This window comes from Sphaeramia orbicularis, chromosome 6, assembly GCF_902148855.1.
Source record: "Sphaeramia orbicularis chromosome 6, fSphaOr1.1, whole genome shotgun sequence".
Classification (NCBI taxonomy): Eukaryota; Metazoa; Chordata; class Actinopteri; order Kurtiformes; family Apogonidae; genus Sphaeramia; species Sphaeramia orbicularis.
This window is the reverse complement of record NC_043962.1, coordinates 21,648,628-21,667,955: the sequence shown is the minus strand read 5'-3', so window position 1 is coordinate 21,667,955 and position 19,328 is coordinate 21,648,628. Positions and strand designations below refer to the sequence as shown.

The window sequence follows — 19,328 nt, the reverse complement described above, 5'->3', positions numbered from 1 at the left end:
TTTAGTATAGGCCTATTTTGTTCATTGTTCTGGCTTGAAGTCAAAGGACAGGAGTGAGTATTTAAAATGTTATTATGTTCAGTTATTTGATGATGAGAATGGGGGTGGGATTAAATAAGTCCTTCTTCTTCCCACTCCTTTTCGAGTACAGATGAATGTTTTTTTTTTTTAATTTTGAATTTGCATGTATTCTGTAAATGCTCGAAATAAACAAACGAATGAAATACTGGCGCGGAAAAAAATCATACCATCGAAAGTCATCAAAAACAATGGTTATGCAATCAAGTACTAACTCCTGTGTGTATCATGTGACTAAAACAAACAGAAAAGAAAACATGGAATACCTAAAAGCACTGTTTTTGTCAGTACAATGCCATAGATATTGATGTAAGAACTGAAGTGATTTTGGTTATTATCAAGAAAACCATGGAAAATGTCTAGATATGAGCTCTGAAATTAAACTCTTATGAACTATTTTTATTGTTATCGTTATATTTATCCAAACAAATGTACCTTTAGTTGTACCAGGCATTAAAATGAACTAGAAACTGAAGAAAACAAGGGGTGGTCTAATAATTTTTTCCGCAACTGTATGTCACATTAGGTCACCGAACTGTCATTATCCACCTCTTGACCATATAAGTGCCTCTATGATCACTTCAATAATTATCTATGCCCCGAACACACACACACACACACACACACACACACACACACACAGTACGTTGTGCTATGTTTCTCCCTGTTTTCAAAGCACTATACATGAGGGCACGCATTTAAAGGTGAATGGACAATGTTACAACCTGATTTACAACACATATTTGTCTAACATCTCACGTTTAAAATGTGGGATTCTACATTTTGTTTTCAAAGATGTGTGCACGCTCGTGTACTTACGCAAAGAAGTTCATGCTGAAAATCTGTTGTGCGCTGGCAACCAGTGGTGTGTTACTGTTATCTAAATCCATTGCTACACTAAAACAGTCTCAGATATCTTCACTGGTAATAACAGCTACCATACACTGAAATTTATGAGGTTTTGGGTTGAATTTTCTATGACAATCTTCACATTCACTCTTGAGTTCTCTGGTGTTTCTGGTCCTTTTACGGCTGCAAACACTCAAATGCTGTGTTGTGTCGTGTTTCCATATGTTTTCAAAGCACTAAGCTATGAGGGCGTGCCTGATTGTTGGTGGGGACAGTGTAATGGAGTGATTTACGTCACACAATTATCTTTTTTTTTTCTTTCATATTAAAAATGTGGGCTCTGGACACTGAACACAATACACTGCTAACTTGCTTATCTGTCCCATTACGTGATATTTCTTTCTATTATCATTTCACCTGTGATGAACTTGAATAGGTTAGTTTATGCAAGTTCATTCATGAAAGGTATGTGGGAAAATGGCATTTTATTGGTATTATATTTCTATCGGTCTAACTGTATTTTTCTAACCCTCATCTGTATACCTGTATAAACTAAACTTGTTTCTCTGATATCAGCTATTACAGGTAGTTTGACTGTGTGTTTGACTCTTTATTGCAGGGGTGTCAAACTCATTTTAGTTCAGGGGCCACAATAAGCTCAATCTGATCTGCAGTGGGCCGAACTAAGTAAAATAATAACAGAATAACCTATAAATAATGACAAGTCCACATTTTTGTCTGTGTTTTAGTGCAAAAAAAAAACATTAAATTATGAAAATACTTTTATAAAGTATCCAAACAAAAAAAGATGTGAATAACCTGAAAAAAACTGAAATTTCTTAAGAAAAATAAGTGTAATTTTAACAATATTCAGCCTCCACTTCTCATTAGTCCATGTGCATTATGGATCAGATCTACAAAGACACTAAACACTGAGGAACAGGAAGAAAAGAGTTCAAACTGGGCTGAATTTAATGCAGACATTTCAGGTTGTTCATATTTGTTAAGGTTATTCACATTTTAGTGTTACAGGATAGTTTGTAAATGTCAATATTTTCATAATTTAATGTTATTTTTTGAACTAAAACAGACAAAAATTTGAAGTTGTTTATTCAAGATTTTTTTTTTGCTTAATTCAAGATTTTTTCCTAATTTTAAGATTTTTTTGGCTTAATTCAAGATTTTTTTTTACTTAATTGAAGATTTTTTTTTTTTTTTTTTTTTTTTTTTTGCTTAATTCAAGATTTTTTCCTTAATTCAAGCTTTTCTTTTTTTTTTTTTTGCTTGATTCAAGATTTTTTGCTGAATTTGAGATTTTATTTGTTTTGGTTTAATCAAGATTTTTTTTTTTTACTTAATTGAAGATTTTTTTTTTGCTTAATTCAACATTTTTTCCTTAATTCAAGCTAATTTTTTTTTTTTTTTTTGCTTAATTCAAGATTTTTTGCTAAATTTAAGATTTTTTTTGCTTAATTCAACATTTTTTCCTTAATTCAAGCTAATTTTAAAATTTTTTTTTTTTTTTGCTTAATTCAGTTCAAAAGTGTGGAATTTTTGTACTTTGCAAATTCATCCCAGGGGCTGGATTGGAATCTTTGGAGGGCTGCATTTGGCCCCTGGGCCGCATGTTTGACACCCCTGCTTTATTGTCTATACTTGGTTGATTTAAGAGAGTGAGCTTATTTAAAAGTGTGTATTTCTGACTTTTCTTGAACCATTTCCAACTGAATCCTACAAATTGTCTGATGAAAGACAAACACAGACGGTTTTTTTTTGTTTGTTTGTTTTTTTGTCGACATTCAGACAAAACCCACTTTAAATTTACTTTTAACCCTATATATGGCACTCATTGAAATACTCTGAAATTCAAATTTCAACCTTAGTGTGTTTTTGGACATTGTCATCTCCCTCCTCTTGCCATAAAACATCTGAGCAGCACTTGCTAAAAAGTAAACGCATGCAATAGAACAACTGTTATAAGGTCATAAACTGGCAAAAATCACTCATATTTACTATTTACAGCTTCAAAATGTCCATAAAATCTCTCTGAATTACTGCATAATTTTATCAAAACCAATATGCTTCTGGACCTCACTAGTTGCTTTTCTTTTGACCCTCAAATTGAACAAATATAACTTAAGCATAAAAATTTGAATTAAAGAAACGGATGTTGACGGACATTACGACAAGTGAAGAAGAAGAAGAAACATGTCGCAGTATGTGTGGACACACCAGGAAACCCAATCATTTTTTTTAATTTAGTACGACATAGAGGGGTAATATATAATAACAATGAATATATCTGTAAATCAACACCATATTTACGTTCGTCGTCATGCTTATGGAATGACTTCTCGTGTCATCTCGCGATAATAAATAAACAAATCTTTGCATTTATGATTTAATGGAAAAAAATGCACTTCTGTTTTTTTTACATTTAGTAAATATCGGTACAGTTTTGTGCAGATGTCTGATGGAAAAGTGACTATTGGGGCATGGGGTTGGACCCAAATTTAATGTTTGAGGAAATGACCAAAAATAGTCACTTGCCTGATAATGGGTTAAATTGACTGACAACAGAATCCAATGTTTTACACTTTAATTACAAACTATTCCCAAATTCTTGGATATTAATAATTGAGAAACTACTATTTTATGTGTGAAAAGTTAAATACAAAGAACTGCATGTTGCATTTGTGTTACAGATGTGGAGTTAACTACTTCTGACAATGTGTTACTGTACTACTGGCTATAATAGTGTTTTGCCTGTAGTCATGAAGGCCAGACATTCAGTACCATGGCCAGAGACACAAACTTAAATATCAGCTTGTATGCAGTTGGCATGTGGCACCACAAAACTGAACCTGTATGGACCTTTCACAAGTCATTCAACTACAATGCCATACCAGGGTTTCTGCAGGTATCAGCAAATCTAATTTAATGCTTTTTAATGCCACTTTAAACAAATTTAATGCCCATGTCCAAATGTAGATACAGTTTTATAAATAGTTTTATGTTTACCGTTGACAGGCTTTTACCAGGTTTTGAATAGTTCCTCCTCCAATCACTTCCACTGAAATGTGCATTTTCCCATTTTTACAACATTTGCTAAGATTCACCACAGCATGAGCACGCTAACAGCACATTCTATTCCAAGCATCCGGTTTTGTGACTTCATGTATGGGCCATAAATAGCCAATTAAAGGGTTCTGCCTGTCAATCATCACATTATACTGCCAATCAAAAATTATTAAATGTTTTTTTTTTTAATTAAAATTAATCGTGAATAACATGCTTTTTTCCATCAAGTGTATTTAATTTGTTAATGCCTCTGGACATCAAATTTAATGCGTTTTAATGCCATTTAACCCTCCAGTATCCCGTCCAGCAAGGCCCTTACTAAGCACCAAGTGTGCGTTTTTTGCACATTTGTGGAATAATGTCAAAAAAAATTTCATACAGTTTGTTTTTAATTTTTTTTTTACACTTTTTTCTATTTCATCAACTTGAGCTGTAAATAAAAATACCAAATACTCAATAATTGTCCCATTTTTTAACCCTTTAAATGCAGTGTTTGTAATGTAAACAAACCATTTTTTTGGATGCAAAAAATTATTTTTTTCAATATACTACATAAAAAGTGGATCGCATATTATTTGATTTTTGCAGCCTGGCATATGTCAATGATTAACTCCAACATTGGTTAATTTGCATTATAATTTTTGGCACTAGGTCAAATGTACAAAAATACTAGCATCTGTCACCAAGTGTGCGTAAAATGCACACCTATAAATCAAACTATTAATTTATTATCATACTGATTTATTTTTCTGCTCTAATTTGATTTTATTTTTGTAAATCAAGGTCGGCCCTAATCATACATATCAAATGGAAGAAATAGTGCATTTTAGGCACACTTGGGAGACAGATGCTAGTCTGGTAATTTTCTTTTGTTTACAATGTGCAAACTTTAGTTGGTGGTCAGAATTTTAAAGATCAAGCAAAAATGAACAACTTTTGAATTCTAACCTTATTTAAACTGTGAAAAATAATATGAAATTTTTTAACACGAAGTGCAAAGTGTGCCTAAAAGGCGCACCCGGATACCGGAGGGTTAAGGCCGTAATTATCATAAAATCTATTTAATGACTTTTAATGCTTTTTAATGACTCGCAGAAACCCTGTCTACTAGTATATTGACTGCAGGCTGATTTTTGTATATTTTGCACACATACACAGTACATTGAACTCTAAACATCACCCTTCCTTATTTCAAATATCTGTGCATGCGTGGGGGTTTCTATAATGCCCCCCCACACACACACACACACACACCCCGTTGCCAATCAACAGTCCTTTTGTCGTGACATATCATGTGCAACAGCTTACAAAATGCCTAATACATTGTACATAACAGGCATACCATTGTATTCGCTACCTTGACACACTATGCAATTTTTGACCGTTCTATTTCACAATAACGACGCATCAGCATCCAGGCAGTGCATGATTCCACCACACTTTCCTGTCTCTCAGTCTCCCCTCAGGTTTTCTTTTGTTTAGCTAAATTCTTTATGGGTATAATGAGGCAGTCATTAGAGAGCCTTTGGGAATCCTGAGGCTAGTGTTGTAGTATGCATAGGTCTCAAAGATGTGACCAGTTCTGCTGTAATTATGTGATAACAGCCCATTATCCTGAGGAGTTAGTGACATAGAACTGAACTGGATGATCCCCATTCCTCTGGATAATATCAGCAGAGACAGAGGGAGGCTAATGACATGTAATCCAGCGACTCAATTCAATGTTAGGCACTAAAACATCATCAAATACTCACCCCCACTTCTCTACAGGTCTTATTTACAGTAAGTGGCCTCTCCTGTATTCACCTGAGGTATGTTGAAGGAGCTACTCCCAAACTCGCTAGCATTCTGAAGTCATCTGTCTTATTTTTAACTCACTCTTTTGCCTCTGCTGAACATCTTGTAGAGCTGCACAATATATCGTTTGAGCATCGACATCGCAATGTACATGTACATGTGCGCAATAGTCACATCGCAGGTCCTGCCATGTAGGAGGTAAATGAACTCAATGTGTTCTCATCTAATTTCAAAGGTACCTGACACACACTACACACAGTGATCCACCAATCACAAGCGTTCTTAATCAGTTTAGAGTAGGGATGTAACAATTACCGGTATAACGATAAACCGCGTAAAATTGCATACAGTTAGTATTACCATTTAAATTCTAATTATCATGATAGCCGTGTTTGATTATCGCACTTTTAGGGGAAAAACGGCCATGCAAAGATATGCTTTCATGTCAAATATTTGAGTACAGTTTAAATTTGTTACAGTTTTGATTTTCTTTACCTAATATTTGGAACCAATATTCACTTTTAAAATCTTTGAAAAGGTTCGTTAAGCATCTGTGTGCTATTTATGCAATAAATTATATAGATTTTTCAAATCTCATTTTATATTTTTTGTGTTTTCTGGCCTTTTATGTTTTTATAGTAGGTTAAAGTGTAAAAAATAATACACAGATGATATAGATGAAGTTGTGCTGAAAAAACAGATCCCAAACATGGGTATAGTAAACATTGGTTTATATAGTATATAAAGGCAAAAGCAAAAGGACTGAAAAACAGACAAAATAGGCTCAGACCACTAAGGGTTAATATTTGAATGTTTCTACCAACAGAAAGTAGATTGGGCTGATTATTTTATTTAATTTATTTAATTAATTAATTTATTTATTAAATACAACTTGGTTAAATTATTTCAGTGTCTGTATCAGTACTTTTTGAACATTTTGAGCACAATTTTAACAATACCGTGATAATAATGATAACTGTGATAATTTTGGCCACAATAACTGTGATATGAAATTTTCATATTGTTAAGTCGCTGGTAACAATATTGAAAAATGAGCAATGAACAAGAGATAATCACCATAAATGAAGATTTGGTGCCAAAAAGAAAAGCAACATCAGTAATCTAGAATTATTTTGGCTATAAGAAGGATGATACTGAAACGTGTTCTGTGTCGATAGTGCCTTGCACCTGTTTCCACAACAAAAGGAAACACAGCTAATTCGTTTGAGAATTTACATCGGCACCACACAGCTATTATATCCTCCTGAGTGTTTTTTCATATCACAATATTAGGCCTGTAACAGTACACATACCAAACTGAACCGTTTTGGTACTCACCTGTTCGGTTCGGTACACAGCTGTACCGAAACAGTACAGTAAGTTGAGAAAAAGAAAAAGGAAGGAAATACATTGTTCGATGCGGAACTTTAAATCCATGCAAGTTCCACACGGACATATTTAAGTCGCACACATTGACCCGAAATATGAATTAGCAGCTGATATAAGGTTAAAAAAACAACAAATATGATGTCAACGCGGAAGGAAGAGATTGAAGACCCTCCACCATCATTACAGTCCAGTTTGGGATCACATCAGGTCCCGGTGAAAGACAACGAGGAAAGAGAAGATAAGACGAACATTGTTTGCCGCCAATGTACGGTAGTTCTAAAACACTTACACTAGCTCTGTCTGTCCATCTCTCTATCACACACGCTGTATAATAGAGGAATAAATAGAATATTGAAAGTATGTAAAGTTTCATGCCAGCGTTAGTTACGTAGTTGTGGACCGCACCCCCACCCCCACTACCGACTTTTTGACAAATCGCACCCTGCACACACATACACACACACACAAATGCACAAAGTGGCCTAAACAGTTTGTTCTCTGTCCTAAAAAAAAAAACTTGGTTAATTTTATTGTCAAAGTTTCTCTTCAGTTTGTTAAAAGAGAATACTAGTTTGTCCTCTTGTTAATGTTGCACTTAATGTGGAATTTTTTTATTTCTTTGTTTTTTTTCTTTTATGGGCTCAGCTGACTGACGGGCAGCTGTCTGTACCGATAAGGCAGCAGCCGACACCAACTGTACTCCCAGTCATCATTGCCCATTTTTCTAACACCTTTGCTTGTGTATCCTCTTTTATTTGGACATTTTACCAGGGAGTATCTCACACTACTTTTTTTTTTTTTTTTTTCCTACTTGTCTTGTCCAGCGTCCTAACAGTAGAATGGTAGTCTGGCTCCTTTTGGTGCTGAACAAATTTGCTTTTCCAAGGGTAACTTCAAAAAGTATGTGAAGCGCCCTTTGATATCCTACTGTTTATTATGAGTTTTGTTGAACCACATTTCAATGCCAGACCTGACATGGGGGGGGGGGGGGGTAGAAGAAGGGGTGAGAACAAGAGAAAAGAAGGTGGCGAAGACCCTCACAAGAAAGTATGAACAATACAAACAGTAACAACCATGGAAACAATTATAATGGTGACAATAACTACAACCAGAACTGAGTAAACGAGAGAAGAAGAGAGAGAAAAAAACAAAACAAACAAAACTACAAAATTTTGTTGTTATTTTTATGCAGAATGTGAACTGACAGAAGTGTGATTTGATTTTTGTTGTTTGTTCGAAACTACCTTTTTAGGGAAAAGTGCAATTCTAATGTTTAAAATACATTTAGTAATATTAATAATTTATTTTATTTTCTATTTGATTTATAGCAGCCGAATTATATTATTCCTGTTTTTCTATATTCTATTGTCTCCAAAAATTGGGGGAAAAATGTTCAAAAATTCATAAATGCATTAAAGACATTTTGAGGGGTTTTCTTTCTTCCCGTACCGAACCGAAAAAAAAAAAACCCCGAACCGTGGCTTTGAAAACCGAAAACGTACCAAACCGAAAATTTTGTGTACCATTACAGGCCTACGCAATATCTATTGCAGGGTTAAAAAAAATCGCAATGTTAGTTTTTTCCAATATGGTGCGGCCCTAACATCTTAGGGTGTGTACTGTACTGCTGTGATCTGGCTCCTGTCCGTCCACTGTCTTATTTGTAGCTCCTGTTTCTTGCCGACAGATATGCAGATGAAAGGTCAGCACAGAAAAGATCATCTATGGCTACGTGAGATTTTTTTTTCCACAGTAGTTTTTTTTTCCTTCATCTATCAGTTCCACACCTATTACAGACACACTCATCACTCATCTCTAATCCACCTATAGTGAATCCTGCACTGATGCAGACTGGATATGAAGCAATGCTACTATCATTAGCAAAGGCGCATCTGTTTAACCGAGCCGGCTGTATAGCAGAATGTATCTTTTGATGACTTCGGTCCGATCCCCACAGGAGCTCATTAAATCAGCCAGTAAGGCAGGCCCACCCCACCCCCTACTACAATCATTGCTATGGTATACCCGCTGCATGCTAAGAGGGGGATGACTGAGGAGGAGGAAAAAAAAAAGCTGTATAGTAGACGGAGGTAGGGTTGGGAGGGGTGAAACAGCAAGAATGCCATAGAAAGATAGATGTGTAACGATGTATGGGGGGAAGGGTGAAGCAAAAAAATGGGAGGCTGGAAAAAGGGAAGGTGTGGCTAATGAAGAAAAGGATGGAGACAAAGGGAGAGAATGGCAAAACAGATGAGAAAATAAGTGAAGGTGGACGGAAAGGATTGGAGGACAAGGTCAGATTAAAGCAATCAATCGAAGTGGAGAATGAGATTGCGCTTGTGACGTGTCTGTATTTGTACAAACACACTATATGAAGGGCTTCTGTGTTACCGGGTTATCTATTGGATACATGAAAAACTGACATCTGTGTTGGGCAGCTGGCCCTGGGAAATGGGATTACTGCACAAATCACATTTCATACATCGCTAGACTCACCTGCCACACTCTCAAATGTAAATATATGTAGAATCCCTTAGTTTTACAGTCTAAATCAGGGGTGGCAAACTCATTTTGGTTCAGGCGCCACTACAAGCCCAATTTGATCTGCAGTGGGCCGAACCAGTAAAATAATAACAGAATAACCTGTAAATAATGACAACGCCACATTTTTGTCTGTGTTTTAGTGCAAAAAAACCCCATTAAATTATGAAAATACTTACTTATATAAAGTATCCAAACAAAAAAACTGAAATTTCTTAAGAAAAATAAGTGCAATTTTAACAATATTCAGCCTCCACTTCTCATTAGTCCATGTGCATTATGGATCAGATCTACAAAGACACTAAACACTGAGGAACAGGAAGAAGAGTTCAAACTGGGCTGAATTTAATATAGACATTTCAGGTTGTTCATATTTGTTCAGGTTATTCACATTTTATTGTTACAGGATAGTTTTTAAATGTAAATATTTTCATAATTTGATGTTATTTTTTGCACTAAAACAAAGACAAAAATTTGAAGTTGTTGACTCAAGATTTTTTGCTTAATTCGAGATTTTTTGCTAAATGTTTGGTTTAATTCAATATTTTTTTTACTTCATAGAAGATTTTTTTTTTTTTTTTTTTTTTTGCTTAATTCAAGATTTTTTCCTTAATTCAAGCAAATTTTTTTTTTGGCTTAATTCAAGATTTTTTGCTAAATTTGAGATTTTTTTTTTTTTGTTTAATTCAATATTTTTTTTTTTTTTACTTAATTGAAGATTTTTTTTTTTTTTTTTTGCTTAATTCAAGATTTTTTGCTAAATTTGAGATTTTTTTTGTTTAATTCAAGATTTTTTTTTTTTACTTAATTTAAGATTTTTTTTTTGCTTAATTCAAGATTTTTTTGGGCTTAATTCAAGATTTTTTCCTTAATTCAAGCAAATTTTTTTCCTTAATTCAAGATTTTTTTGCTAAATTTAAGATTTTTTGCTTAATTCAACATCTTTTCCTTAATTCAAGCTAAATTATTATTTTTTTTTTTTTTGCTTAATTCAGTTCAAAAGTGTGGAATTTTTGCACTTTGTAAATTCATCCCCAGGGGCCGGATTGGAACCTTTGGCGGGCCGCATTGGGCCCCCGGGCCACATGTTTGACACCCCTGGTCTAATGCCTACTAATGTTTTTTTGTTTTTTTTTTAACAACACCTGTATGTGTACCCACGCACACAAAAATATCACTGAATAGTGCACCGTTACTGTTATCTGTGGTCATAAATCTCAGTTGGTCCGGTCAGTCCCATGGTATCTGAGGTAGGATGAGGGGGTTAGAGTCTCACTCTGGGTTTGCCAATAAGAGGACTAAGGAGGATGGATGTTCCCTCACTAATTAAACACTGGAGTCTGTAGGGACTGAGCACAGCCTGCAGCAACAGCCATGCCCTGCTCTCCTCACACCACCCCACAGTGCTGAGAAAGGGCATTCCTCCACACACACATACACTCACACACACACACACACACACACACACACACAGCTCATTACCAGCAATCAGACACAGCGTACATACACATTCCAAGTACCATTTGTTAAAGGCTGCTATTAAATATACATTTTTTTTAATATTTGATCACACAAATGCAAGTGAAAGGTTAAGACTTGGAATCATCTAAAAATGTTAATCAAGGCACAAATTAGTATGAAAATGTTTTTTTCTTCTTCCAATAATGCACAGGTGTCAAACATGCAGCCCGGAGGCCAAGTCCAGCCCAACAAAGGGTCCAGTCTGGCCCTTGGGATGAATTTGTGAAATGCAAAAATTACACTGAAGATATTAACAATCAATGATGTCAAAATCCTTTTAATTTAGGTTTCATATACAGACAAATATACTCTCAAGTGGGTCAATCCAGTAAAATACTATCGTAGTAACCTATGAATAATGACAACCGCAAATTTTCTCGTTGTTTTAGTGTAAAAAAAGTCAAATTACATGAAAATTTTTACATCAACAAATTTTAGTTGTTTTTTTTTTTAAAAAGTGAATAACCTGAATAAATATGAACAATCTGAAATGTCTTAAGAGAAGTAAGTGCAATTTTACCAATATTCCACCTGTTAGTAAATATTTTGTGTTTTTGTAATTGTAAAGTAAGATGTGCAAATGATAAACTGAGGCAGAATATTTGTAAAATTGCACCTGTTTTTCTTAAGACATTTCAAGTTGTCCATGTTATTCAGATTTTTAAGGAAACTTTATAGACATAAACATTGACATAATTTAATTTTACTTTTGTCACTGTTATTATTTTACTGGTTCGGCCCACTTTATTGGGGTGAATGTGGCCCCAGAACTAAAATGAGTTGACACCCCTGCAATAATTGATAAATAAAGGTGGTTTTCAAGTAAAAATTTTTAGATATTATATTGTATTCATACAGTACATCATACTGTATGAACATGTTAAGTCCGTCCGCTAAGTCAGTTGTTTCCAACCTTTTTTGGCTCGTTTCAACACATTTCAACAACCCAAATTTCTGGCAACCCCAGACATTCAAAACTGAGATATGTTTTTTTTTTACTAAAATTAATTTGTTTTTGATCATGTAATAGTTTGCTATGCTATGTTGCAAATAAACATTAATTTTAGACGACGTTTAGTTTATATAATGTATATTATTATGGACAGAGGCAGTAAAGCCAGGTGTAGATTACTGCACAAAGTGAGAATTTTATTTTCCTTGGTCAGGATATGTACAGTCAGTCCAGCTTGGATTTACAAGGCTGACAATTAATACTGAAAAAACAAGAACTCAAACTATGAATTATGAAAGAGCTGCAGCATCTGAAACTGACCACAAAGAACATCTGAAAGATAAACAGTACCACAGTGCTGCAGCTTCAGCTTCAGTTTGTCATGTCTGTTATGTATTGGGATTATCTCTGTCAACTTACTACATATTTTTTATTAAGTAAGTAAGGTTTTCTTTGAGTTTTTTCATCAATTACTAGAAATTTCAGGTCACCCCATTTGAATTCCAGGCGACCGCATGTGGGGTCCCGACCCCAAGGTTGAAAAACACTGCATTAAGTCCATGCAAATGCAAACTGCAGTTGATTGTGTTAAAAATATTACATAACTCTGAGACACTCAGAGAAAAAGAGTTGTAGCTAATATTGGGTTACGTTTAGCCACAAAAGTAACTTTTGGTTATTCTTGAGAAAGGGTCACAGTTTAGACAAAGTAAGTAAGTAACTAAGTAAGACTAAAATGAAGAAAGGAGCAAGGAAAGGAAAGGAAAGGAAAGGAAAGAGTACATGAAGATTATTGGCATGGTTCGAGTAACAAACACTCATTTGTGACTGGATTTAGACCCAAAAAAAATAACTTGGTTAGGGTTAGGGAAAAAAACACGAGATGGGCTTAATTACATGACAAAAGTTACAAACTGTAATTTTCCAGATGTGAACACTGACATGAGGTTCTTGGTTATCCTGTTCTATCCATCCTCAACTGATTTGTCTCTTTTTAAACCACATCATGTCATTTTCTGTCTTACATTTAGGAGGATTTCAAACAATGCAAAACTTATAGTCGCGTAAAAAAATATTAGACCATCATAAGTCATCATAAACAATGGTTATGCAATCAAGAACAAACTCCTGTGTGTATCATGTGACTAAAACAGACAGAAAAGAAAACATAGAATGCCTACAAGCACTGTTTTTGTCAGTACAATAGCATAGATACTGATGTAAGAGCTTAAGTGATATTGGTTATTATCAAGAAAACATGGAAAATGTCTAGATATGAGCTCTGAAATTAAACTCTTATGAGCTATTTTTGTTGTTATCGTTATATTTGTCCAAACAAATGTACCTTTAGTTGTACCAGGCATTAAAACATGAAACATGAAATTGAAGAAAACAAGGGTGGTCTCATAATTTTTTCCGCAACTGTATATTATTTCACAAGCTGAACTGAAATTCCCTGAAAAAAAAACAAAAACAAAAAAACAAACAAATCAATGATAGAACTTCCTCTCTTTCGTATCATACTGTATGCTACCACTATATAGCTGTGATATTTATATGTGTGTGGGTGATCCTATAGCAGGATATCACCCACTGTAGTAAACTGAGAATAAACTCAAATACAGGCTGTGTCGATGTGTCCAGTTGCTTATGTTATTGCACACATATTTCCACAGTGAGCTCTAGTTGAACAGAGTGTTGGTGCCAGTGCTGCTTGTGTGCACTGTATTATAAATGCATCGCTCCTTGTCTGAGTGTCTATAGTAAGAAAAACGCATCACCTCAAGGGTGACCACGAAACCAAGGGAGTGTGACAGTGCTGTCAGTTTCTCACTGTTATTTTTTGTGTGTTTTATCTAAAGTATTCATCTTTCATTCTCAAGGCACTGTTTCTTCCCTCCATCCCCATCCCCAGCCACCTACACACACACACACCCCCTCCCACACACACACACACACACACACACAACATCTCACATAACGTAACATTTTTCATGTCTGACAGACAGACATATCGTGTCTGGTCTTGTTTCTGGGTGTTGAAGCATTCAGAAAAATCTTCAGCATGCAACTGAGGTCGCAGCCACTTGTGTACATCCTCCATGATGTGAATATGTGAATAATTCAGGTCAGTATATTTACTTTTAAACTCATATTTTCACTCACTCAGAGGTTTTTTTTCTTGTTTGTTTTTCAAAACAACACACAGCGCAAAAATCCATTTTCCTATCAGGACCACTTCACTAAACCATATCATTATGAGCAGAACGTCAACACCTCGAAGAAGGCGCATGCCGACACGCGTTGGTGTGTTTTTAACTAGGTAGGAAGTTTTAGATAGTTTTAGGCAGGCAACCAGAGGTAATTTTACACTACCCAAATCAAGAACAAATGCAATGAAAAGAATGGTAATACACAGAGCTATGCAAGAATGATTTATTTGAATACGACGACAGAGAAGAAGAGAAAAGATACGACGAAACTAAAACTAATACTAGAACTAAACTAAAACTAAGCATTTAGAAAATAATGAAAACGAATAAAAACTAGCAAACCTGCTCTAAAAACTAATTAAAACTAACTGAATTAGAGAAAAAAAAAGTCAAAACTAACTAAAACTAAACTATAATGAAAAATCCAAAACTATTAGAACCTTGGTCCGATGCCCTACACAGGAAATTTGAGTAAATTTACTCAAATTGAAGAAAACTTGACTCTACTCAGATAACATTTGGTCCCACTCTAAAAAGAGTAGAAGTTACTCTTTGGGTAGAGCTCTTCAAACTCAATATAGAGCCAAATTTACTCTTTTTGAGAAAAATACTTTTGACTTTGACTTACTTTTGGCTCATTCATTTTTCCTGTGTAGCTGCATCTCTACAAAACAGTGAAATTAACAACAAATGATCACCTACTACTGATTGTTGTCGTATATAAAAACCCACAGAGGTACCCTTGGTGCTACTCAGTTCTGTTTTTCTTTCCATGCCATTATTCACAACATACTTTGTGCAACTATGTAAATATTTCCTCAGTCACAAGCAGCACTGGAATGCCATTGAGAGTGAGTGCGCCCCGGCTCTTTCCACCCCCTAATTATGACTGCCTGCCTATAGTCACAGCCAATCATCATCAGAACCTCTGGGCAAAAGCAATTTCAACACATTTCCACTGTTTGATCCCAGTCAGCGCCAAATCCTCCGAGCACACTCAGCCTGCTCAGAAGACAGGAAACCCCTTCAGTGTAGATTGAAGGAATACAACATAGATTCCCTGAAATCCTGCTTTACTATAATCCTCATACTAAAGAGGAACCAGGAATCCCAAAGCTGTCAGTATGTATTTGTAGTTCTATACAGTACATGTAGTAAATCTGCTGCCTGTGTTTAAGGAGTAAAGGCCCATGGATGGATGGATGGATGGATGGATGGATGGATGGATGGATGGATGGATGGATGGATGGATGGATGGATAGATAGATAGATAGATAGATAGATAGATAGATAGATAGATAGATAGATAGATAGATAGATAGATAGATAGATAGATAGATAGATAGATAGATAGATAGATAGATAGATAGATAGATAGATAAAACAATAGACAAATAGAACAACAGAACGATAGATAGAACAATAAATAGATAGAACGATAGAACAATAGATAGATACATTCAACAATAAAATGACAGAATGATAGAACAATAGATAGAACGATAGATAGAATGATAGAACGATAGATAGAACCATAGAACTATAGATAGAAAGATTGATCGAACAATCAAATGATCGAACCAACGAACGAACGAACGAATGAACAAACGACAGATAGATAGATAGATAAAACAACAGACAAATAGAACGACAGATAGAACGATAGATAGAACGATAAATAGATAGAACGACAGAACAATAGATAGATACATTCAACAATAAAATGATAGATAGAATGATAGAATGATAGATAGAACCATAGAACTATAGATAGAAAGATCGATCGAACCAACTAACGAACCAACCAACGAACCAACCAACGATAGACAGACAGACTGACAGACAGACTGATAGACAGATAAAAAGATAACAAAAAGATAAAAAAAAACAACAAAAAAACAGCGACATAGATTTAGAAGTGTTAGATAATTTATCTTGTTTTCAGAGTTAATTTCTTATTTTAAGTGTTCATACTTCTGTAGACATGCTTATTTCTAGATTCAACAATCTTAACCCATAAAGACCCAGTGCTATTTTTATGGTCGTTCCAAAATATTTTTTTCTCTATATTTAACTTTTCTTAAGTGATTTATCACCATTTATTATGACATTATCCTCTGTATTATGTGAACATAATGTATTTTCCTATATTTAATTAACTGATCATGTAGATGTTCATAAAAGCTCAGATTAAAGTTGACGGTTATTAAATCAAAAACAGAGAAAACTGAAGAAAAAGTGACTTTTTCTGTAAAATATATCATTAACTGAACATAAACTCAGTGTTTCCACCCACTGTCATTGATCCAACTCCATGGGTTTTACTGGTGAATCAGTGTTGTAGAAGATGACAGTGTTTCCATGGTAACTACAGAGCCTCCGAACCTCCAAACGGGTCATATCTGATGACCATGAAAAGATGACAAACTATATTTTACACCAGTTATTTACATGTATTGATAGAATTAGTGGGTCAACAGCTATTAAACGTTTTACATTAGTAGATGGTTTTGGTCATCAGTGGCTGTTTGGGTCTTTATGGTTTAATTCAAGAAATCTTGTCAAGTGAAATTATCTTACTGCATAGACAGATATTTCACTTGTTTTTCCTCAGATTTAGTGTTTTTATCTTGTTTTTGGACACCCCTTTTTTTGCAGTGTATAACCACATGTACAGCTGAAATCAGGGCTGAAGAAAGTCCAGACATTTATCAGCCGATGCATGAGAACAATCCTTGAGCTCAAATGGCAAGACTAGATAGATAGATAGATCGATAGAACGATAGATAGATAGATAGAATGATAGATAGAACGATAGATAGAATGATAGAACGATAGAACGATAGATAGAACGATAGAACGATAGATAGAACGATAGATAGAACGATAGAACGATAGATAGAACGATAGATAGAACGATAGATAGATAGATAGATAGATAGATAGATAGATAGATAGATAGATAGATAGATAGATAGATAGATAGATAGATAGATAGATAGATAGATAGATAGATAGATAGATAGATAGAACAACAGAATGATAGAACGATAGATAGAACGATAGAACGATCGATAGATAGAACGATCGATAGATAGATAGAACGATCGATAGATAGATAGATAGATAGATAGATAGATAGATAGATAGATAGATAGATAGATAGATAGATAGATAGATAGATAGATAGATAGATAGATAGATAGATAGATAGATAGATAGATAGATAGATAGATAGAAGGATAGATGCGGCTCCTAATTAACCAGTGCATAATGTGGTGAGCCAGAGGCTGGAACAAAGCCCTCTCTGTGTTCATGGCCCATTGAGGCCCGCCGCTCTTGGAACACGCCAGCCCTCCTAGAATAATGGGCCACTTTACAGGCCTCCAAGTTAGTTCACAGAATCTCGAGCTGGGAAACCGCTAGCACAGGGTTCATGAGGAGGAGGGGCAATTTAATTGTTTCCTTCGTTTTTGTTTTTGTAACCCCCCCGCCGCCCCTCCCTCTCTCTCTCTCTCTCTCTCTCTCTCTCTCTCTCTCTCTCTCTCTCTCTCTCTCTCTCTCTCTCTCTCTCTCTCCTCTTTTCATCCTGAAAAGGGGGCTGACAAACAGGCAATGAAGGGGATTGTTGTGTGTTCCGCTGGACAAGTGGGTGAGATAAACAAAACTAGACTGTGTATGGTCTATCAGCTGGGATGGGATAGGCTGATCAGTGGGGTGCAGCTCTCAAGCAGAGGCGGGATTGGTTTAGGTGTGTGGGGGGGGGGGGGATCTCTGAAGTAAGAGGGGCACTGGCAGTTTTTGGGGTAGGAACAGGGTGAGGGTACCACAGGTCCCTGAGGGAATCAGGAGGTAGACAGCAAAAGGAGTTTATTCCGGAAAGAAGTGGGAGGTGGACACGGGTGCTGAGGTTCCTCCTTCGAGTGTGTGGGTATTGTATTTGTTCTCATGCATGTCCTGCTTTGGCTCTCCCTAAAATGTCCCAAAGTGATGGAGCTCTCCACGATTAAGCAGGACAAGTGGCAGCTCCACTCGGCGCTCCCACAGCTCAGGCTATTTACATACTTAAGAGGAACATTAATGCTGGTCTATCCCCCAGAGCTGAACAAAGAAGCACACAAACCTGCCTTACAGACCCATTACGCACTTAATTGAGGATTTGTGGAATAGTAAAAAGGGGTAAAGGAAGAGGAAGATGGGTGAGACAAGGAGGGGTAGTGGGAGAAAAGTGGCCCAATACCACTTTTCAATTGAATTTTTAACTTTAACTCTTTCGTGCATGATGTCCATATTTGTGGACACATAGTTTAAAACCTCTTTAGCCCTAAAAATTATATTAATATTCATCTACTATAAAAAATATAATAAATCAGGACAATGGATTTTTTTTTCAACTTTTGCTCAAAGTTTAGACACTAATGTTAATAAAAGTACATCAAAAATGTATTTTAGTGCAAACTTTAACCCTGTCATGTATAGTGGTCACTCCAGTGGACAGTTGTTCTGCAGCTGTTCTCTTGTATAATCATACATTTTGTGGTGTTCGTTCCATATCAGCCAACACAGTGGACGCTTATGCATCATCCCATACACTGTAATTCATACCATTACTGTAACTTTGCTGTTCTAGATAAACCTGATCTGCACTAACATGTCTGAGTGTAAAAAAAAAAAAAAAAATTGGCAGTTGTTATTAGACTGTAATTAACAGATTTGTTTTCTGTTTGTTTTTTTTTAAACAAAAAGGGTTTTTTTTGCATATTATCTCCATGCAGGTATGTTAAAATGTGAGAAAACATTAGATTAGCAGCATTAAAAGTGTTTTATTTCATAGTTTTCCCACTGTGTATCAGTAAATGCATGTTTCTTTGCTTCTAAAATGAAATGCATGGTGTCCAGCTGAGTGG

The 19,328-nt window shown here is 35.3% G+C and overlaps 1 protein-coding gene across 3 annotated transcripts in view; it reads right to left on the bottom strand.

The window, feature by feature from the left end:
• Positions 1-19,328, bottom strand: part of slc1a2b (solute carrier family 1 member 2b) — an 80,780-nt gene that overhangs the window by 38,160 nt on the left and 23,292 nt on the right. Inside the window, exon 1 of one of the 3 annotated variants that reach the window (XM_030135867.1) lies at positions 898-1,102. The exons of 1 other annotated variant lie outside the window; for it this stretch is intronic. In XM_030135867.1, coding sequence (XP_029991727.1) covers positions 898-968 — 71 coding nt within the window. In that variant the 5' untranslated portion in view covers positions 969-1,102. Of the gene's footprint in view, positions 1-897; positions 1,103-19,328 lie in introns of those variants that run through there. One more of the 3 variants, XM_030135871.1, reaches the window with a different exon arrangement.